Genomic DNA, 23,896 nt, shown 5'->3' on the forward strand with positions numbered 1-23,896 from the left:
GCTTTCTGTTAAGCAGAGCACAGCATCATAAAGGACACATCACATTGAAGGTTAGCATCATCGCTTTTTTGAGTACATTTAGGCTTTAACCTAAACAACTATATTCCATCAACAACAACTATATTCAAAAAACATCTTACACAGGTTCTCCAGACAAAACAAATAATGTATTTAAAAAAAAAAAAAAAAAAAGCTTTAAAGCCCAGAGTAAGGAAAGATAAAGAAAGGTAAAAAAAAGACTCTGCCAGGCTTTAATTGCTGTCTGTTACCCTTTTGAGGAGATTTTCCTGCACATACTACTCCAGTGATACCAGCATGGCGGATACAAGCATGCTCCTTGCTGTTAAGGCCAGTTATAGGTTGGGGCAGTTGTTGTTTGTTTGTACTATACATTATTTGGTGATGGGCGAACTGGACACCTTTGCTGCCATTGTGCTATTTACTGGATGTTCAGTGTGCCCCTGTGCCTTTAAAGAGGAGTGGGCTCCCTCCAGGCATACCTGCCCTCAATCTATCCATTATTATATATGTGCTCCTACTGTGAAGGCTCCTAAAATGTATAGAGCTAGGACTGCAGATAATACAGGGGTGCTGTGATGTGGCCTCTGCAGCTTATTGGAAAATGTGTGTAAACCCTTGTTTTTTCTCTGCGGCTGTTTGACATGAGTCACCCTTCCATATGCTCCTTGCTGTTAAGGCCAGTTATAGGTTGGGACAGTAGCCGTTTGTTTATACAGCAGTAAGAACCAGACACACCAACAATTTAAATGTTCCTGAATAATTGTTTCTATCCTTCAGTGCAGGTATCTTTAATTCTAACATTAAAAGATTGAAAATTCGAAATACACATTGCCTGTCATACCTTGTTTCCAATTATGGGACCAGTCACCCCCTTGGATGACTGGTCTTCTACCCGCCCTGGTTTTTCAGCTTTTTCCAGGTAGCAACGACATCAATACATCAGTGCTGCCTTGTGTAGGAGTTCCTTGCAGTTAAGCACATTTCATATATTGCCTGCCCAAACTACTCCCAAGACCAAAGTGAAACAAGGAGGATCATTAGGGCTCTTGGTAGTGTCAGCAAAGGAATACAAGGTAAACATTTTTTACATTATTAACTTACAAAAAAAAAACCTTGCTCAATTATGGATTCTGTGTTGGTCATATGTTTCATAGCTCAGAGCTCAAGTTTAATGCATGTAAAAGTCATTCCTTGGGGGAATTAAACAAGTCAACTGAGGTCCCAGCTCAGTCCCATCACACCCACGCTGTAAGACAAGGCAAAATTCCTTGCCTCCGCTGTGGCCGGTTCACACTACTGTGTTGCGATGGTGGGTGGATAATGTGCGTTGAATAAAGATACTGCGTGCAGTACTTTTTTGGCGGCCAACAGACATTTCAGTTAAGAAAAAATAAAAAGGTAAACAGTTTGATGTGCCGGTGTCAGTGCATCAACACTGCGCTGGTCCAGACGGACTGTACCACACATGAGCTGCTGTGTTGCAATGCAGCAACTGTGGTGAATGGACCCTGAAAAATGCTTGATCCAATATTTCAATGTAAGAGAAAAATGTAAACAAACAGCATGTATTTCTATTTTATGAACTTCCATGCTACATTCCCTGGGTGAAATATGTTTGGCTTTATCTTAAATACAGGTCGCTTCACAATAGTATTGCAGAGGAATGTGGCGCGCATTCTTGTGCAATTCCTGCACATTCCCATGCAGTGGGGTTTTTCAGCCTATTCATCTGAATGGCTAAATTCGAACCGGAATACTGAAAAAGTAGTGCAAGCATTACTTTTTAAAAACACGTCGCACCAAATTCCATGGTACTGCAGTAACATGCATTTTGGTGCCTACAAATGCACCGTATTTGCAATTTGCTTTTGGGGTGCCGTTAACATTGAACTGCCACCCACAGCAGATCGGAAAGGCAGTGTGTGGTGCAGGAAACATGCACAGACACGCGTTCTGGTGGGAACCAGCCCTGATTGAAAATGGTATGATTTCATTTGCATACTGAGCTGTGTCACCAGCTACCTACATGCCTGCAGTGTAATTTTGCAATTTATTTTTTGCAACCTGCAAACTGCCCCCACTTCAGCATTAGTAGTATAACTGCACCATCATTAGTTAAAAATAAAATTTACTCAACACATCATAAATAAAGGTTGTAACACCACACCATAGCATTAATGGTTTTACATTTTCTATTTATGTGTGCCATTGGAATCCAAGCATTTTTTATGTTTTTTTAGAACAGTATTACATTAAAAGATGGCTACACCCAAAGCTATCCATCTCTGTATGGTTGCCATCAAGTTATATAACATGCCGACATTCCCTTCAGAATTGACTGCTCTACCCAGTTGATATAGCCTTTTAAAGACCAAATGATTTTGTCATTGATTCTCCATAATGTAGATTTAAATAATATTCGGGGAATCCAGCTGCAAGTGTGACACCTCTGTAATGCCCATTGTGGAAGTGGTGCGGGGTAAAAACCATAGGTGGATCAACAAACTTATTTAAGTACCCTTTAATTTTACTGTACCTGATACAATAATAGAAGGATGTGATTGGTTAATTTCACTATATCTTCGGCAGACAACGTTGGCTTAAGAGCTAGAGGGTTGACATCTTGCTGTTTTTCTAAAACGTCACCTTCATCTAAAATAAATATTCAGATATAGTTGAAAGGCTCACTTCATTCAAAGCTCATATGTTGGAAACATAGTCAACATAGATTTTTATACTAAACATGTAACTCCTTAAACTGCACAGAAAGTGTTCAGTTTCCCTATTTTTACAGGATTTTTATTATAACCAGTACAAGTAGAATTGCCACTTTGAAACCAATGAATTGGATTGGTTCTGTAGCCAATTAAGGTGGTAATTTGATTCCTTCAGTGTCTTACCTGCTTTTATTAGCCAGAGAGCCCGTGTAACTTATATGTGTTCTTTTATAAGGGGATGAGGTTGTAATCTATTTCTAAATTTATCTGACAAACAGGACACTGATGCTATGCTGACCATATATGATTGTGAGCTGACTGATTTGGTTATTTCTAGTGCTAACTGTTCAAAGTAGGGTTTTAAAATATACTCAACTGGTACTATGATTGACAGTGGACAGCACTGTAGGTTGGGAGCACTGTAAGAGCTGAGTGCTCTCAAGGGGCTTGGGAGCACTGAGAGGGATAGCACTGAGAGGGATTAAGAGACACTACCAGCAATTATGGGAGGTTGGTGGACACTATGGTGGAGGGGGTTGTACTAAAGCTGTACTAAAGATGGAGAGTGCCAAATCTGGTGCAGCTCTGCATAGAAACCACTGCTTTCAAGTTTTATTGTCAAAGCTAAATTGAATAAGCTAAAGTTAGAGGCTGATTGGCTACCATGTACAGCTGCATAGGTGTACACAGGGGGTGTGCCAGGTGTGCCTGCGCACACCCTAATCACTATGTGCGGTGCTGGTTCTCCCTACTGCCCGCCCCTCCTCTCCCCTTGTTGGCTCTCCTGCCCTGAAGTTCTGCTTGCTTACGTCCTCCCCTCTCCCCTGGCTTCTGTGAGGGGGGGGGTGTTTTAGGATAGAGAGCAGGGGGAAGGGGCTAGTAAATATGTAATTTACTGGCCTCTCGATTTCTAAATGAACACACTTGCCCACGGTGTCCATTCATAGCTGAAGCATTGTAAACTGTGTTTACTATGCTTCAGTTTGTGAAGGAACAGGAAGCCGCTCAGCACAGTGCACTTCCCATTCATTCACTTTCCTGTGCAGCTGAGGCTGCAGAGAAAGCCATGTGTGCTTGAGCTTTGGGGTGCACACCCTAATGCAATAGACTGCCCACACCTATGCAAAAGATTCTGATTGCCCAAGTTTTAGTAAATCTCCCCTTTGGGAGCTCAAGGTACTGCTGTAGTTTAAGGGATCTGCGGCTGTCTGATCTGGGAGGATGGAGGCCATGGGCAGGCAGTGGGCCATGACCCAGTGGTTGAGAATTCATAGTCCTATCTTGTTTTTGTTGTCCTGATACAGAAGGACAACTAAATGTTGTCATATTAGTACTGGAAGTGTGTCCCTGGCAGACTCATCAGGTGAAAATAAAAGGGGAAAAAAACAAAATAAATCCAATGCAGCCATTATTTCTAGGAACTGATAAGCTGCAATACAGTACATTTTGGTGTTAGGGTTTGGATATCTTTACAAGGGAATTGTGTACATGCATAAATACATGCTGCTGCCATTCTGCCTCTTCTGGGCTGCATACAAGTTCTAGTGCCACAAAAAAAAAATCTATCTTAATGAGACTAAATAATCACAATAGTAATTCCATCAAACTAGTATTCAGCTAAGAGACAGGGGCTGATTTCCACCTTAGGCTTCTTAGATGGCTACTTTGCCTTTTTAAATCTCTCTTTCAAAACAAAAAATAGTATTTTTAACTTTTTGCACATTATAACTTTTCTTTGTCCAAAAAGGATCCATGAGCTCACCCCAACTTGCCAATTACAGGTACACACCTGCACTCAAGTAAATAGGCAGAATTCCTGATTATTATCATTAAACAGGCTAACCCAATAGCAATGTGTGTCACAAGCATAGGATGAATTAGATTTCTATTGGGTTTATATGCATGGCCTTCCATATGACTTTCATGAGGTATAATTTATGGCACATGTGTAAACCTTTACGAGCCAAATGCTTTTCAGACCCGGTTTTAAGGCAATTTACACGAAGCATTCCTTTACTTGATCGCAGAAAAATCCTGCCTGTTTTAACACAAATGCACAACAGCACTCGCTAATGTTAACAATTAACATCTAGACCATTTTTAAAAGACTTTTATAAATATTAAAGTCCCTATGGATCCTGGAACAGATCAATGGATGCCAACCAAGATCATTAAGTGTGACTTACCTTGCCCATTTCCTTTGCTCTCTGCCTTTGAGCTTCTTTTAGAATGCAGCTGAATGTCTTCCTGGGGAATTTCATTTAATATCTTGGCAGCATACTCAATTCCTTCTGTCACATCCTTAAGGCAGCCCTATAAATAAAAGGAAGAATATTTTATTGCTAGAGTCAGCAAAATTATTTTGCTCACTGAGTCCCTAACTCAAACTACTATATGATGATTTGGGTTATATGGGTTACCCCAATAGCAGCTAATACAGAAGAATGGTGCATTATTCTGCAAATGTTCTCTATTTTATAATAATGTAATCCTTTCTTTTACAGATATTAGTAAAATGCCCTGGTGACACAATATTGTGGCCCCTAAAAGTTTACATAGCAATAGAAATCCGGAACTGATAAAATGTTGATTTGTTCAAAACACTCATCAAACAGCCCCTGTCACTGTTTGAGTGCCAAGTAATGCTTTGCTGAAGTATTCATTGATATCAAAGCAGCAAAAATAAGAGAATTTATTTGCCAAAGGCAAAACAACTGTTTACATTGTAGGGAAGTTGCACTTTGGGGGGGAATTTTCACCAGAACTTAGTGACTAAGGTGAAGCTTTACTGACTTTCATCATCCAATCATGTGCAGGCAAAAATGCTGTTTTTTTTTTTTCTTGCACGGCATTGGGTACTGTTTGCAAAGTGAATTTTCACCACATTCACTAAGGGAAAATACTCTTGTAAAATGCAATTTCACTGGCAAAGTGAACAACCAATTTGCCTTTAGTAAATTACCATCAAGAGATCCAATCCTCCTATTCTTGTAGTGTACTGGTTTTGGTTGACAATGTTAAGGCTTGGAATATGTCAGAAATCAGAAAGGTTCTAAGTATCCAGTAATCTGATGCAGAAATACATGGTGTAGAGCAGAAAGTTACAACTTAAAGTGGCAGTAAACCCATTCATTTAACAGTTTAAAAAAACAGTACCATTCCAGCATGTGAAATGTCAAACCCTCCAATGGCTGATCACATGTGCAGCATCATGGCACCTGAAGATTAAACAGAGGCCAAGATGGCAGCCTCCTTGGCTGAAAATGATAGAAGGGTTTACTTCCATTTTAACGCTGCAAAGTTTTTTTTAAATACATTTTTTTTACCTTGGTTTCTTTTAAACTAATTTTTTATGTGCTTTAAAGGATGTACACAAATTTGTTAGGAATGTGCATGGCTTTCTGTGTTCTAGTAGTGTTTTTTGCTGGAACACTTTGGGTTTTATTATTACTTTGAGCTGTTTACTAGCAGTTTCTGTTGCTAATGAGTTCTGGCATCCTATCTTGCCCAATAAATATAATGCTTCTCTAGGTTGCCTAATGCCACCAACCAAAATCCATCATTGATTTTCTCTTAAAGTGGTATTAGAGGTTCTATTTTTATTTTTTTAAATAACAAACATGTTACACTTACCTGCTCCATGCAATGGTTTTATCCAGAGCAGCCCCGATTCGCCTCTTTTTGGATCCCCCACCAGCACTCCTGACTCCTCCCCCATAACCAGTGCCCCAAATAGCAATCCGGTTTCTATTGGGGCACTGGGGTGTGCCTGCTCCTGAGCCCTGCCCTATGCATCCATAAGACACATAGAGCTAAGGCTATGCTCCACCCCCCCCTGCTCTCTCCTCATTGGTTAACTGGCTGTGATTAACAGCAGTGGGAGCCAATGGTTCCCACTGCCACCTTAGCCAACGTGGGAGGAACAGCCAAGGCACTCATGCCCATCACTGGATCGAGAGAGAGCTTAAGTGAGTATAAGAGGGAAATGTGTGGGGAGCAGTACACAGAAGGTTTTTTACCTTCATGCAAAGAATACATGAAGGTAAAAAACCTTTAACCTTTACAACCACTTTCCTTTTATAAATACAAAACGTAACTATCTGGCAATAGATATATAAATATAGTAAGTAGGTAAGGTGTCGTGAATTGAAAATAAACTGTTACTAAATAAGATTTAAATGCACAACATTCTCCTAAAGACTTTATAAAGGTTTTTGTTGGCAAAAATGTTCATAGGTAGCATGTAGTTAAACTTGCTGCATTTGGAGTGTAATATTTTTAGCACTAATAATATGTCTGTGTCAGTACATATCACCCATGATAACAGTATTTCTGGTTATGATAGGTTTGCCTTAGGCATAGGGTTACCATAGAGTGAGGTTTGAATAGTAGGATTATTTAGGTCAATATGGGGTTTAGGAAATCTGGGTGAAAGTTAGGTTTTAAAATAACATTTAGCTTAGTGGTTAAGTTTGGCAACTAGGTTTAAACTAAAAAATATGGGTCAGTGCATTTTTGTTTTTCCAGTGAAATAAATCGATTTTTTGGTATATGTGGTATACCTTTACCTAAGATTATCAGGGTAAATATTTTTACTTTCAGCAATCATAAAAAGAATCAGTTTAGAAAATCTAGCAAATGTGTAAACTAAGTAGAATGAATCTAGCAATTGTGTAAATTAGGGAGAATGAAAAAAGCAAGAAAATATTCACCATCCAAATCCAAACATGAATTAAGGAATTAGATCTATCCTTTGACTACAAGATAAAATGCCTAGCCTGTCTGATGCATAACAGTGACAGCTGAAGATCAAAGTTCTTAAAATTCATTCAACCAATAATTTGCACAGTCTTGTCATTTGATCTGTCGGATTTGCTTCCATGCATCTTCTGATATTTACAGATAATGTTTATGTGATATATATTTTTTTTTTACTTGAACCACTATTAGAATAAATCACAATTTACCTGAAAAAAAAAAATATAAAAACATGTGGAACTTGTCCTTCTGAACAATGGCCCATCAAGAAGCCCATCAACAGCTTTAGCAAGACAACTGCATAACAGGATAATTGCAAAAATATTATATTTTTGCATGAAAACCTGTGGTCAATAAAAGTTTGTTCAGGCTGGTTTCATTCATTATTGTTCACTAATTAGTAGTAAGCTCTTTTCACTAACTTATTTAATATTCATCAGAATTATGAATAATAAATGTCTTTCTTCTGTTTCAAACAATTTTCACTGATACATTCTGACAGATTCTCAAGAAGCAAAAAGTTGTCAAAGAGAATTGAGCTGTCTTGAACATGTTTCTGCATATCTCTTGGTAATATCTTGCCCATACTAATTAGCATTGATGCACTGTGGGAGGTAATCCCATAGACGACACAAGCTGTGAAGAGTCCCAGAACACTTGCTGCTCAGAAAACTTCAATGGTAAATGTATCTTTTGCTAAAATTTGCATTATGAAAAAGAGATAATCTATAACGTTTTTTTATTTATTTAAACTTAAAAATATCTGAACCCATAATTTAAGCTATATACTCTGAGCTCATAAACCTACATTGTTCTCAAAACAATAAATGTAGCTCCCACATTTTTGACCTATGATATGGATTTCAAAACTTAGTTTGCAAATGGCAAAATCCTCATTATTTTTCAAAACAGAGTTTTCAGTAAATCTATTCTGTGACCTGGAAATTATGAAACATTGAGAAAAAGAAAGTCGCTGGGGATATTTATCCTATCATTCCATGCTTAGGAAATATTTTTCCTATCATTATATAGATATCATTTCACACCTAAAGGGAAAATGTCTAGGGAGATATTTTAAGCCTTGAAGAACTTGTCAGCCAACCCGGGAAAACAATGAACCGATTTTAAACCTAGTGTTTAGATTGATTGTTACAGTATCAAATACTGTTAACCCCATCAGAAGTACTAGATCATCATGATTAATGATTTCTACAGCACCACTAAGGAAAGATGACCCCAGAAATGATCTGGTACCCATATGCAAAGAAAATGATTCAAGCATTGCCTGGGATAATTAACTAGCAAGCATTAACAAGCTGCTTGACATTGAACGCAAGGATTTTCTAAGGTGCTGGAAAACTCTTTTTTTATATATGAAAAGAAAGTGCTAGTGGTGTCAGAACCTTTCAGTGATTCTTCTAGCACAGGTTAGAAAATAAAAATATATAATAGGTTAGTGTCAATAGTGTCAATAGCCAATACTCATTCTACATTTTAATGCATTTTACATCAACTGCAGCAATATATCTTGACAGTATTAGTCAATTTATTATACAATTGTGCTTGCTTACTATCTACCTAATTACAAATACAATTTTTTTTACACTCAGTTAGTGATGATAACCCAAACATGCAAAAATTCTGCTGATGGGTAATCTAAATGCATTAAAGGTTCTTGCCTTTCTTCATAAAACATCAGGCTGGAATAAGCAACAAGCTTACATAGTTACATAATAAGTGAGGTTGAAAAAAGACATCCGTCCATCCAGTTCAACCTATGCTGTGTGTGTTTGCTGTTAACCGTACATTGTATACCCCTGTATGTTGTGGTCTTCAAGGTGCCATCTAATAGTTTTTTGAAACTATCGATGCTCTCGGCTGATATCACTGCTTGTTGAAGAGAATTTCAGATCCTTACCGCTCTGACAGTAAAGAACCCCTTACGCAGTTTGAGGTTAACCGCTTTTCACCAGTAGGATATTTGTACATTGATATCATATCCCCTCTCAAGCGTCTCTTCTCCAGAGAGAATAAGTTCAGTGCTTGTAATTAGAGATGTACCGAACGGTTCGCCGGCGAACGGTTCCCGGCGAACTTCGAACGTTCGCGTTCGCCGCTGCGGGCGAACATATGCGATGTTCGGTCCGCCTCCTATACATCATCATTGAGGCAAACTTTGACCCTGAACATCACAGTCAGCAGACACATTCCAGGCCAATCAGCATACCTCCCTCCCACACCCTCCCACCTCCTATAAATAAGCAAGGGCAGCGTCCATCTTAGATCATTTCTGTGTTACTGAGAGCAGGGAAAGTGCTGGTGCTGCTGCTGCTGTTATAGCTAGGGACAGTTCCCGGTCTTGTTAGCCAGTGTTCTTGGTACACTCCTGCTGTAAGGACAGCACCCCAAAAAGCCCTTCCTAGGGCTGGTATTTGAGGGTTTTTTTGGATATATATATATATATATATATATATATATATATATATATATAACTATTGTCCCCAAAAGCCCTTTTGAGGGCTGGTATTTGTGTAATTTTTTTTGTTCTGTGATATATATATATATATATATATATATATATATATATATATATATATATATATATATTGTCCCCAAAAGCCCTTTTGAGGGCTGGTATTTGTGTAATTTTTTTTGTTCTGTGATATATATATATATATATATATATTGTCCCCAAAAGCCCTTTTGAGGGCTGGTATTTGTGTAATTTTTTTTGTTCTGTGATATATATATATATATATATATATATATTGTCCCCAAAAGCCCCTTTGAGGGCTGGTATTTATGTAGCATGTCCAGAACCAGAAAAAAAAGATCATATAGGTGTAAAAGGGGTTCCCACCATCCCTGCTCTACTGAAAAATTATCTTTTTTTCTGGTTCGGGACATGCTACAGAGCTGAAACTTCACAGGTACACTTTTTAGACCCCCTAGACACTAAATCACACAAAAAAGTTCTTAAAAATTGTCATTTTTGATAGAAAGCCAATTATTGGAAAACTTAAAAAAAAAAAAAACTTAACAAAAAAAATTTCTTTGGATTTATTGTTTGGGGGGTCTAAAAGGTGTACCTGTGAAATTTCAGCTCTGCAGCATGTCCAGAACCAGGAAAAAAGATCATATAGGTCAGTGGTTCTCAAATCCGGTCCTCGGGACCCACCAACAGGCCAGATTTTAAGTATTACCTTGAGAAGATGCAGACTAGAATACTGCAATCACTGAGCAGCAAATGAGATCACCTGTGATGTAATTTAGTTATATTGCAAACCTGGCCTGTTGGTGGGTCCCGAGGACCGGATTTGAGAACCACTGATATAGGTGTAAAAGGGGTTCCCACCATCCCTGCTCTACTGAAAAATTATCTTTTTTTTCTGGTTCTGGACATGCTACAGAGCTGAAACTTCACAAGTACACTTTTTAGACCCCCTAGACACTAAATCACACAAAAAAAGTTCTTAAAAATTGTCATTTTTTGATAGAGAGCCAATTATTGGAAAACTTAAAAAAAAAAAAAAAAACTTAAAAAAAAATTCTTTGGATTTATTGTCTGGGGGGTCTAAAAAGTGTACCTGTGAAGTTTCAGCTCTGTAGCATGTCCAGAACCAGAAAAAAAATAGAATCAGGGTTAGGGCTAGGGTTAGGGTTAGGGTTAGGGCTGGGGTTAGGGTCAGGGCTAAGGTTAGGGTTATTTTTAGTGCTTAGGGTTAGAGTTAGAGGGGTAGGGGTAGGGCTACTAACTCTAACCCTAAGTATCTCACCGTAACCCTAACCCTAGCCCCTAACACTAAACCTAACCCTAACCCTCTAACCATAACCCTAACCCTCTAACCTTAACCCTAACCCTCTAAGCCTAGCCATAAAAATAACCCTAACCCTAAACCTAACCCTAACCCTAACCCTTACCCTAGCCCTAACCCTAACCCTAACCCTAACCCTAACCCTAGCCCTAGCCCTAACCCTAACCCTAGCCCTAGCCCTAGCCCTAACCCTAATTCGTAATTTTTTCTGGTTCCGGACATGCTACAGAGCTGAAACTTCACAGGTACACTTTTTAGACCCCCCAGATGCTAAATCCAAAGAAATTTTTTATTTTTATTTTTTTTTAATTTTTCCAATAATTGGCTCTCTTTTAAAAAAATTACAATTTTTAAGAACTTTTTTTTGTGTGATCCCTCTCCGACATGCCACAGTCCAGGTGTTTGTCCCCTTGAAACAACTTTTCCATTACTATTGTGGCCAGAAAGAGTCCCTGTGGGTTTTAAAATTCGCCTGCCTATTAAAGTCTATGGCGGTTCGCAATGTTCGCCGGTTCGCGAACATTCGCCGATGTTCGCGTTCGCCGTTCGCGAACAGCGAATTTAATGTTCGCGACATCACTACTTGTAATCTTTCCTCATAGCTGATGTCCCCAATTCCCCTAATTATCTTTGTTGCCCTTCTCTGGACTCTCTCCAGTTCCAGCACATCTTTTCTGAGGCCCAGTACCCAAAACTGGACGGCATATTCAAGATGTGGCTGGACCAGAGTCTTGTTAGAGTGGGAGAATAATCACTTTATCTCTGGAGTGAATCCCCTTTTGTAATACATGCCAGTATTCTGTTGGCTTTGCTTGCAGCGGCTTGGCATTGCACGCCATTGCCAAGCCTGTTGTCCACTAGAACCCCCAGGTCCTTTTCCATCATAGATTCACGCAGAGGATCACTGCCTAGCGAGTAACTTGCGTTTATATTTCTGACACCCAAGTGCATTACCTTACATTTTTCAACATTAAACCTCATCTGCCATGTAGTTACCCACCCCATTATTTTGTTCAGGTCTGCTTGTAAAGTTACCATGTCCTGGATAGAAGATATTGTCCTGCTTAGCTTAGTATCGTCTGCAATTACCGAGATTGTGCTGAATATCCCAGCTTCTAGGTCGTTTATGAATTGATTAAACAGGATAGGACCCAGGACAGATCCCTGGGGAACCCCACTTTCCACACCCGACCAATCTGAGTACTCCCCATTTATCACCACCCTCTGGACTCGCCCCTGGAGCCAGTTTTCAATCCAGGTACTTTGTAACTATGTACCTTAGTTTGTACAGTAAGCGTTTGTGGAGAACTGTGTCAAATGCCTTTGCAAAGTCCAGATACACCACATCCAAAGGCCTTCCTTTATCTAGATGGCAACTTACTTCTTCATAGAAGGTTAATAGATTGGTCTAGCAAGAACAATTTTTCATGAATCCATGCTGATTACTTCTAAGAATACTGTTTTCATTATTAAAGTTTGTATATAGTCCCTTATCATCCCCTCCAAAATCTTGCAGACTACTGATGTTAGGCTAACCGGCTTATAGTTCCCCGGGATATATCTCGGCCCTTTTTTACATATTGGTAAAATGTTGGCTTTTTTCCAATCAGCTGGCACCATTCCCATCAGTAGACTATCCATAAAGATTAAGAACAATGGTCTGGCTATCACCTGGCTGAGTTTGTTAAGGACCCACGTGTGGAAGCCATCCGGTCCCGGTGATTTATTTAGGTTAAGTTTTTCAAGTTTAGTTCTGAGTCTGTCTTATGTTAACCATGAGGGTGCTTCCTGTGGTGTAATATTTATTTTAACATTACAGGCTAGGTTAGTGTAGCCCCCCCAATTATTTTGTGAAGACCGAAGAGAAGAACTTATTTAGCACTTTCCCCTTCTCTCTGTCCTTTGTGGCCAGATTCCCTTTGTCGTATTTTATGGGGCCAATGTGTTCTGGTCTCGCTTTCTTACTATTTATATACTTAAAGAATTTCTTGGGTTTTTTTAACTTTCTTCTGCTTTGTGCCTTTCGTGTTCTTTTTTAGCCACCTTGATTTCGCCTTTACATTTCTTATTGCACTCTTTGTAATGTTGGAATGCTGCCAATGACCCCTCAGCCTTGTATTTTTTGAAGGCCATTTTTTTAGTTTCAATATGCCTTTTTATGTTGGAGTTTAGCCACCCAGGGTCTATTTTAGCTCTTTTAAACGTATTCTCCTCAGGAATGCACTGGCCAATCCCTTTATTTAGTATGTTCTTGAAGCACTTCCATTTTTCCTCTATGTTCTTTGTTCCTAGGGTTCAATCCCATTTTATATTTTCTAGCAAAGAGGACAGTTTAGGGAAGTTGGCTCTTTTGAAATTCAGTGTCCTTGTATTATCCTTGTGTTTCCTATTTCTATGATTTATACTGAAACTAATTGTCCTATGGTCACTGTTTCTTAAGTTGCCCCGTATTTCTACACCTGTGATCAGGTCTGTATTGTTAGCAATTAGTAGATCTAGTACTGCATTGTTTCTTGTCGGTGCGTTCACCATCTGACCCATGAACTTGTCCTGCAAAACATTTAGGAACTGCCGAGCCTTAGGCTAATCTGCAGTTCCTTCTGCCAGTCTATATCTGGATAATGAAAGTCCCCCATTATAATGATATTTCCCACCCTTGCTGCCATTCCAGGCTGTGATAGGAGGTTTGCCTCCCCCTCCTCCCTCTGGTTTGGGGGCCTATAGCATATGCCCAATATTATTTTCCCCATAGTGCCTTCCCTTTGAAGTTCTACCCATAGGGATGTTACCTCCTCCTTAGCTCCATTTGTGATATCGTCCCTCATATTTACCTGCGCATTGTTCTTGATATACAGACATACCTATCCCCCTTTTTTACCTTCTCTATCTCTGCGATATAGGGAATACCCCTGAATGGTTGCCAGCCAATCATGAGAGCTCTGAAATTCTCTGAAATCCCCATAAAATCAAAATCCTCCTCATACATTAGCAGCTCCAGTTCTCCCATCTTGTTGGCCAGACTTCTAGCTTTGGCATACAAACCTCCTAATTTTGTTCGGTTGCATACTATATCATAGTTACATAGTTACATAGTTACATAGTTAGTAAGGTTGAAAAAAGACATCAGTCCATCCAGTTCAACCTATGCATCCAGTTCAACCTATGAATGCGTGTGTGTGTTTGCTTTTAATCGTACATTGTATACCCCTGTATGTTGTGGTCTTTAAGGTGTCCATCTACTAGTTTTTTGAAACTATCGATGCTCCCTGCTGATACGACTGCTTGTGGAAGAGAATTCCACATCCTTACTGCTCTTACAGTGAAGAACCCCTTACGCACTTTAAGGTTAAACCGCCTTTCCTCTAGTTTTAGTGAGTGGCCACGTGTCTTATTGTACCTCCTTTCTCTGAATAGTTTGTTCCTTATGCTCGGGTCACCAGTACAGTATTTGTACATTGATATCATATCCCCCCTCAATCGTCTTTTCTCCAGAGAGAAAAGGTTCAGTGCTTGTAGTCTTTCCTCATAGCTGATGTCCTCCATTCCCCTAATTATTTTTGTTGCCCTTCTCTGGACTTTCTCCAGTTCCAGCACATCCTTCCTGAGGACCGGTGCCCAGAACTGGACAGCATACTCCAGATGTGGCCGGACCAGAGTCTTGTAGAGTGGGAGAATAATCTCTTTATTTCTGGAGTGAATCCCCTTTTTTATACATCCCAGTATTCTGTTGGGTTTGCTTGCGGCGGCTTGGCATTGCATGCCACTGCCAAGCTTGTTGTCTACCAGTACCCCCAAGTCCTTTTCCATCCTAGACTCACCCAGAGGTTCCCCCCCTAGTGAGTAGCTTGCTTTCTGGTTTCTGGCACCCAGGTGCATTACTTTACATTTTTCAACATTAAACCTCATCTGCCATGTAGTTGCCCACCCCGTTATTTTGTTCAGGTCTGCTTGCAAGGTTTCCACATCCTGCATAGAAGATATTGGCATGCCTAATTTAGTATCATCTGCAAATACTGAGATTGTACTAGATATCCCCTCCTCTAGATCATTTATGAATAAATTAAACAGGATTGGTCCCAGGACAGAACCCTGGAGGACCCCACTTTCCACACCTGCCCAATCCGAGTACTCCCCATTAATCACCACCCTCTGTACTCTCCCCTGGAGCCAGTTCTCTATCCAGGTACTCACCTTATGGTCCATACCTACCTTCCTTAGTTTGTACAGTAATCGTTTGTGGGGAACGGTGTCAAAGGCCTTTGCAAAGTCCAGATACACCACATCCACAGGCTTACCTTTATCTAGGTGGCTGCTCACTTCATCGTAGAAGGTTAATAGATTGGTTTGGCAAGAACGATTTTTCATGAATCCATGCTGATTACTACTTATAATACCAGTTTCATTACTAAAGTCTTGTATGTGGTCCCTTAACATCCCCTCCAAAATTTTGCAGACTACTGAAGTTAGGCTGACCGGCCTATAGTTACCCGGGATATATCTCGGCCCCTTCTTAAATATTGGTACCACGTTGGCTTTTTTCCAATCAGCTGGCACCATACCTGTCTGTAAACTATCCTTAAAGATCAAGAATAATGGTCTGGCAATCACCTGGCTGAGCTCATTAAGAACCCTCGGGTGCAAGCCATCCGGTCCCGGGGATTTATTTATGTTAAGTTTCTCTAGTTTAGCAAGTGCAGTCTCGTTCGATGTTATGAGACTGCACTTGCAATTTGTCTGCCTACCTACCTTGGGTTTAGGATCTCTGGACACCCTACCACTAATGCCCCTCATTAATGCCCGCTGAACCTTGCTCCCCGCTGGCTAATTCTACATCTGTACCCTCCCCCATAACCTAGTTTAAAAACTAACTAACTTTTTGGCCATCTTCTCTCCCAGTAGGGCTGCACCCTCCCCATTTAGGTGCAATCCGTCCCTACTAAAGAGCCCATAGCCGACTGAGAAGTTGACCCAGTTCTCCAGTAACCCATAACCCTCCTTACTCCACCAGCTCCTCAGCCACTTTTTAACTTCCCTAATCTCCTGCTGCCTCTCTGGCGAGTCTCGAGGTACAGGTAGTATTTATGAAAATACTACCTTGGAGGTCCTACTCCTCAATTTAGCTCCTAAGTCCCTGAAATTATTTTTAGGACTCTCCATCTCCCTCTAACTTTGTCATTGGTACCCACATGTACCATGACAACTGGGTCTCCCCAAGCCCCACCCAATAATCTGTCCACCAGATCCGTGATGTGCTGAACCTGAACGCCCAGTAAATAACAAACAGTTTGACACTTACGGTCTATTTGACAGATTGCCCTCTCTGTCCTTCTAAAAATTGAGTCCTCTACCACCAGAACCTGTCTTTCCTTACCATTAGCCTTGTTCCTGCCCTCACTGAAGGAATTCTTCCACTGGCAGCTAGGGGCGTCACTCTGCTCCAGCAATGCTGGTCCCTGACTGGTTTCCCCAACATCACGCAACAGGGCATATTTATTGGGATGCTCCAGCCCAGGACTGGCCTCCTTGCCTCGTTCCCCTCTACCCTTCCTAACTGTCACCCAACTACTCTGCTCTGATGCCTGCACCCTTGTATCTCCACCTTGTATCTCAGCTCTAAACACTCAGGTACTCTCAACTCTCAGGTACTCTCCACACTCAGGTACTCTCCACACTCAGGTACTCTCCACACTAAGGTACTTTCAATACTAAGGTACTCTCAACACTCAGGTACTCTCAACACTCAGGTACTTTCAATACTCAGGTACTCTCAACACTCAGGGACTCTCAACATTCAGGGACTCTCAACATTCAGGGACTCTCAACACTCAGGTACTCTCAACACTCAGGTACTCTCCACACTCAGGTACTCTCAACACTCAGGTACTCTCCACACTCAGGTACTTTCAATACACAAGCTAAAAGCAAGATGGGAATCATAAAACCATTTTATTCTATTCCAAGCATCCATAGCCACTTCTAAGGTTCCCTGCATACGTCTAATGTGTAATAAACATTGGCACTGTCTACACCAATAAGGTGTATGTCAAGCAAAAAGTTTTACTGTGAAAACGCAGGAAGGAAAGAAGGCTATAATGTTGGCAAAAAAGTGGCAGGTAGGTGATTTATAAATGTATTCTTTGGATTTATATTTAATATCTTCAAAGTAGCAAAAATTTCATAAAAATGTGTTACAAGCGCATGATTCGTTATTAATTTTTTGCTACTTTGAAGATATAAAATATAAATAAAATAAATACATTCATAATTCACCTACCTGCCACTTTTTTGCCAACATTATAACCTTCTTTCTTTCTTGTGCTTTCACAGGAATACTTTTGATACGTCTAATGTGTTCTGCTATAAAGTACAGTTAAAAAGGGATCCAATTTTGAATCTTCTAACTAGGATGGAAACTCCAAATATATAACGACCATATTAACACTGCATGGGGTCAACAGACTACTTTCAATGCTCTCCATGTACTTTAGAAACTTGGCTTAGGTGCTAATTCTAGCTCTAAATTTCAGATCATTACAATGGAACCAGTCCTGTATAGGGTCAAGTTAGCAGATCGTAGTGAATATGGCCAGCATTACAATAGTGCTTAACAAATACAATACCTGCATTCTTTCACTCATTTGTTCACTGTCCCCACTATATTCTCGCCAGAACTTAATCTGAGTGGAGAGGTAAGCCACATCATTTAATGTGGAGAGGACCCAGTGCCTAGATTGCTGGTTTCCAACATCCACAGATGCCATTGATATTCTGTCTTCATTATCTTGGGATGTGTCCATTTCTAAAGATGATAAAATAGCCAAAATATTTGTAATTATTGTACATCAGTTATTTGTATAAAACAGCCAACTAAAAAAAATAAGCTCAAAATTGAATATAAAATGTATTAAAGCAGTTATGTAGGTTAATTGCATGTTATATATTAAAAAAGAATAGCGCACAAATGCAAAAGAAATAACTACCAAATCTGAAGACAATCCATAAATAAAAATGGGGGTTTGGTCCCACCATATGGCCATATCGTGCTCAAGCCCACTACTGCGTCAAAGTACCCCATTTTAGCATGTTATATACCATCAACATATCATTATAACAGCAATACACACGATATTTTACTAATGATCCCATGTTCTTCCTTTACAGAATTGAAACATTTCATGAACTGTATCAAGAAGGACATTTAAACAACTACACTGATAGATTGCTGATGAAGAGTCAACATTTTGTATAGAATTGGCCTTAAAGCAAAAATTAATGTCAAGCAAACTGCTAAAAGAACAGTCCCTGGAGCCTTTAGGTAACGCTTTCTACCATAACTTCTATCATTATTTATAGTATCAAAGAAAATGTGAATACGTATATTGTTTGAGAAAACTCCCTTTGGGCTATCCATATGCGTTTGTCCCAACCCCATTAAATCTAAAAAAATTATCTTAAAGCATACCTGTTGGTAAGAGCAATGTACTAAACTGATAGAAGGTTGAGTTACAATAAAAGCTCTCTTACCTAAATATTTGTCCTTGCACGGGGCCTTTCGTAGGTTAGTATGAAATAATGGCTCTTTGATGGTTGCTACATAACTAAAGGACATGGTAGTGCTGTAGGGGCCAGAGCATAGAACCACAGCTTGCACTTGGGAGGCAAGAGACATCTGACACACCCAGAAGTGTTGAATGCTAGTGGCAATTGTAGCTCTGCAAGTGGTGAAGATTAGATTTGCCATTTGCCAGACAGTTAAGTATTCTTCTTATTTTGCATGATCTACTTTAATACTTCACATGTAGCAACAGAGTTGCTTAAATTAAAATGCAGATATTTTATATTCTGTAGAACGACTCATAATAAAGAGATAAAATCAACAAAAACACTACAGATAAACTTTAAGAAGCAGACACTGCTGTGAATCCGTGGAAGTTATTTGAAAACAGTAAATATTACATACTTCTCTCATCTGCAGCAGTTTCCCCCATGGAGGAAGTTTTGTTTATGAGCACCCGCCGGGCCCCAGCACTGTGTATCTCTTTTCTCCTTGTTATAACGGTGCTGGAGCGCTCCATGGCTGCCCACAGGTGATGCTGAAGAGAAGCTTTTATGCTGTTTACAAGCTGCGGCAGCCAATTCTCCACAGGGCCACTACATTCAAGAGGCTGCAATAACAGAGAAAATGAGTTACCAGCTAGGAACTGGTCAGGATGGAGCTTTTCCAAACATCTTAGCAAGTTGTTTGTGATCATACTGATATTTCCTTTGATGACAAAAATAGTATTTTTTTTCAGGCAAAGTCTTTAATAAAATATTAGCATCAATAGAGAAAGTGAAGACCCTAAATATAAAATATAGATATACTCCGTTAAACTATACAATGTAGACCACACAAACACCAGTCAAACAAAAAAATGTTTTTATACTATACAGCTTGCAATAAGAAAATCTATTAATTTTTTTTTAATTTGCATAATCAGGTTCTCATTATGCATTCATTTTAAAGCAAGCATTTAAAGGCTTCATAATCAATAGCAAGCATTGAAAACTGTCCATTATGCTGTACATTAGAGCTTACTAAAGCCTGAATAAATTATTTGGACTTCTTATTGTTTATGTCAGTAACATTTTAGGGGTGAATCTAAATGGTGTTATGCTACATTTTGCAAATTTCATGAGAGACAAATCGTATCCCAGAGCAGTTCATAAGTTATCGGACCTGCTAAATAAATCTTCATTTACACTTCCTTAGTGGTAACTCAATTATAATAAAATGCCAAAATAATTATGTCATGCAGTTATTATAAAATCATTCCACCTAAACTACTGGCAGATACAAAAACACAATTGTCTGTGTTCTGCTGTGCAAGGGGTTATAGGAAGCTAAAATAAAGACAGAATAGGGTGCTTATGTTAGCTGGGTTTAAAAAATACAATTAGAGGATTTTAATGATGACATAACTGGGTGTTTATGTAATTGAGGGAGCAGAATGATTTATCAGGGTGCCAATGCTCTTCACTGTCCAGTCATGAGGCTGGGGCAGGGGTGATAAACAGGATGCATTGCTTAAGTGCAGCGGGAAAAGTGAGGTCCCTGACGTGGTTATGTTATCTGCCATAACACTAGATGGACATGACAAATCTTTTTGCATGTATATTTAACCCTGATTTAGCTGTATGTATGTGTAGTGCCACCCCCGTAGGAACTTCTGGTATTATTCCTTATTTCCATTCTACAGCCAAGTACACAGCATTTTCCACAGCCAAGTACACAAGTTCTGCTCAGTACTCCAATGACCAGTCTAGGGGTCTTCTTTAGTTTTTTATATTAATTTAGGAACTTGGATAGGTTAGGGGATGAAGTGGGATACTCCAAATTAACTATTCACATTCAAGGACAACTTTCTTAGTAGAACTGTGTGGACAACTGTACAAAGTGAAGCAAAGTCTCCTATAAGTAGAAGGGATTGAGTGAACCCTGCTCTTTAGGACACCAACCGGTGTTCCCCTTTAGCCTACACCCAGCAGCTGACTTCTAGCACCCAGAGGGGGATTTAGCAGCAACAGTCTCTAGGATCCCTTTAGGGGGTCTGTACTCACAAGGCAATGGTCACAGGTCAACTTCCTCCGTGATACCAGACAGGATCCATAGACATCCTCCCTCAGTCAGCTCTCAGGAGAATCCTGGGTTTCAGCATTAAATGTTCAGGCACTCAGGTCACCTACCTGAGGCTGAATGGCAGCCTGTGCCGAGGAGGGGCAGCAGGCCCCCTCCCCAACTGAACCTCTCTCTCCGGAGGAAGACCCAAATCCCATGTGCTCACTAAATATAAATACCAGCACCCAGCATGCTTAGGGCCACCACTTCCTGTAATTGGCTGAGAGGGTATTCATATTCATGATACTGCTTTGCATGGGTCACTCCTGTTCATCCAGCACTTTCCAAAGCTGCCCGGATACAGAGGAGCCAATTACAACAGCAGCAGTACTGTGAGTCACACAGGATACCTTTTCTAAGTATAGAAGCTTTCTGTTAGTCAGACAAGCTGATATGTTTTACCCATCAGTCTCCTGCTAAGGAGAAGAACGCACTATCCTAAATTATTTACATTCTAGCACCTATCTAGGAGGGTGCCACTTATGGAAGTTGTGTTTAAATTCATATTAAAACATAATTCTTTAAGTTTGTTAAATGTATCTTTATGATAAAGTGTGTACCGCTCTGCTGCATTGCATGTTACAGATTGCTGCAATCTGATATGTTTTCAGGCTATGTGGTTAGAGGAGGAGGAGTTTAGGCAGAGGAAGAGAGCCTGAAGGATCCCAACAATGTGAAGATGCTCTTTTACTGTCCAATAGGCTGATAGTTGACACAGAAATCTGCTAAACTGCAACAGGGAATAGCAGTGTTTACATCTTAGAAGGAGTGTGCAAAGGGGGAAGCTTTTTATTTTGCACAAGGTGAAACAAGATTTCATGAATTTAATATTTGGTATACAAGTTGCATATGCATATATATATATATATATATATATATATATATATATATATATATATATATATATATATACAAACCCAATTCCCAAAAAATTGGGACACTGTACAAATTGTGAGTAAAAAAGGAATGGACTAATTTACAAATCTCATAAGCTTATATTTTATTCATAATATAATATAGATAACATATCCAATGTTGAAAGTGAGACATTTTGAAATGTCATGCCAAATATTGGCTCATTTTGAATTTCATGAGAGCTACACATTCCAAAAAAGTTGGGACAGGTAGCAATAAGAGGCCGGAAAAGTTAAATGTACATATAAGGAACAGCTGGAGGACCAATTTGCAACATTAGGTCAATTGGCAACATAATTGGGTATAAAAAGAGCCTCTCAGAGTGGCAGTGTCTCTCAGAAGTCAAGATGGGCAGAGGATCACCAATTCCCCCAATGCTGGGGCGAAAAATAGTGGAGCAATATCAGAAAGGAGTTTCTCAGAGAAAAATTGCAAAGAGTTTGAAGTTATTATCATCTACAGTGCATAATATCTTCCAAAGATTCAGAGAATCTGGAACAATCTCTGTGCGTAAGGGTCAAGGCTGGAAAACCCTACTGGATGCCCGTGATCGTCGGGCCCTTAGATGGCACTTCATCACATACAGGAATGCTACTGTAATGGAAATCACAACATGGGCTCAGGAATTCTTCCAGAAAACATTGTCGGTGAACACAATCCACGGTGCCATTCGTCGTTGCCGGCTAAAACTCTATAGGCCAAAAAAAGCCATATCTAAACATGATCCAGAAGCGCAGGCATTTTCTCTGGGCCAAGGCTCATTTAAAATGGACTGTGGCAAAGAGGAAAACTGTTCTGTGGTCAGACGAATCAAAATAATCCACGGTGCCATTCGCCGTTGCCGACTAAAACTCTATAGGCCAAAAAAAGCCATATCTAAACATGATCCAGAAGCGCAGGCGTTTTCTCTGGGCCAAGGCTCATTTAAAATGGACTGTGGCAAAGAGGAAAACTGTTCTGTGGTCAGACGAATCAAAATTTGAAGTTCTTTTTGGAAAATTGGGACGCCATGTCATCCGGACTAAAGAGGACAACCCAAGTTTTTATCAGCGATCAGATCAGGAGCCTGCATCTCTGATGGTATGGGGTTGCATGAGTGCATGTGGCATGGGCAGCTTACACATCTGGAAAGGCACAATCAATGCTGAAAGGTATATCATAGAACAACATATGCTCCCATCCAGATGTCGTTTTTTTCAGGAAAGACCTTGCCTTTTCCAACATGACAATGCCAGACCACATCCTGCATCAGATACAACATCAAGGCTGCTAGAAGAAGGATCCGGGTACTTAAATGGCAAGCCTGTAGTCCAGATCTTTCACCCATAGAAAACATTTGGCGCATCATAAAGAGGAAGATACGACAAAGAAGACCTAAGCCTGTATTAGACAAGAATGGGACAACATTCTTATTCCTAAACTTGAGCAACTTGTCTCCTCAGTCCCCAGACGTTTGCACACTGTTATAAAAAGAAGAGGGGATGCCACACAGTGGTAAACATGGCCTTGTCCCAACTTTTTTGAGATGTGTTGATGCCATGAAATTTAAAATCAACTTATTTTTCCCTTAAAATGATACATTTTCTCAGTTTAAACATTTGATATGTCATCTATGTTGTATTCTGAATAAAATAATGACATTTGAAACTTCCGAATCATTACATTCTGTTTTTATTCACAATTTGTACAGTGTCCAAACTTCTTTGGAATCGGGTTTGTATATATTTATATATATATATATATATATATATATATATATATATATATATATATATATATATATTTATGTTTAGAATATATATATACACATAGGTATGGATTTTACATAGTTACATTGGAAGCACAGAATCACTGTATTACCCACTGCTACTACAGTGATGCCGCTGTACTCCCAGGTCCTGTGCATCTCTAGTTGCTGCTGCTACTACAGTGATCCCTGCTGTCTTCTTGCAGGTCCCATACCCAGTGTTCTCTGACTGGAGGAGGCAGAGATCATGAAGTCACCACCCCAC

At 39.7% G+C, this 23,896-nt stretch overlaps 1 protein-coding gene across 1 annotated transcript in view; it reads right to left on the bottom strand.

Moving 5' to 3' along the window:
* Positions 1 to 23,896, bottom strand: part of LOC309548132 (uncharacterized protein) — a 707,228-nt gene that overhangs the window by 551,606 nt on the left and 131,726 nt on the right. Inside the window, exons 36-39 of the mRNA XM_082248097.1 lie at positions 19,272 to 19,476; positions 17,932 to 18,110; positions 4,925 to 5,051; positions 2,558 to 2,673 (exon numbers count right to left, since the gene is read on the bottom strand). Coding sequence (XP_082104223.1) covers positions 2,558 to 2,673; positions 4,925 to 5,051; positions 17,932 to 18,110; positions 19,272 to 19,476 — 627 coding nt within the window. The remainder of the gene's footprint in view (positions 1 to 2,557; positions 2,674 to 4,924; positions 5,052 to 17,931; positions 18,111 to 19,271; positions 19,477 to 23,896) is intronic.

Source organism: Pelophylax lessonae (assembly GCF_965119305.1).
Source record: "Pelophylax lessonae genome assembly, chromosome: 2".
Classification (NCBI taxonomy): Eukaryota; Metazoa; Chordata; class Amphibia; order Anura; family Ranidae; genus Pelophylax; species Pelophylax lessonae.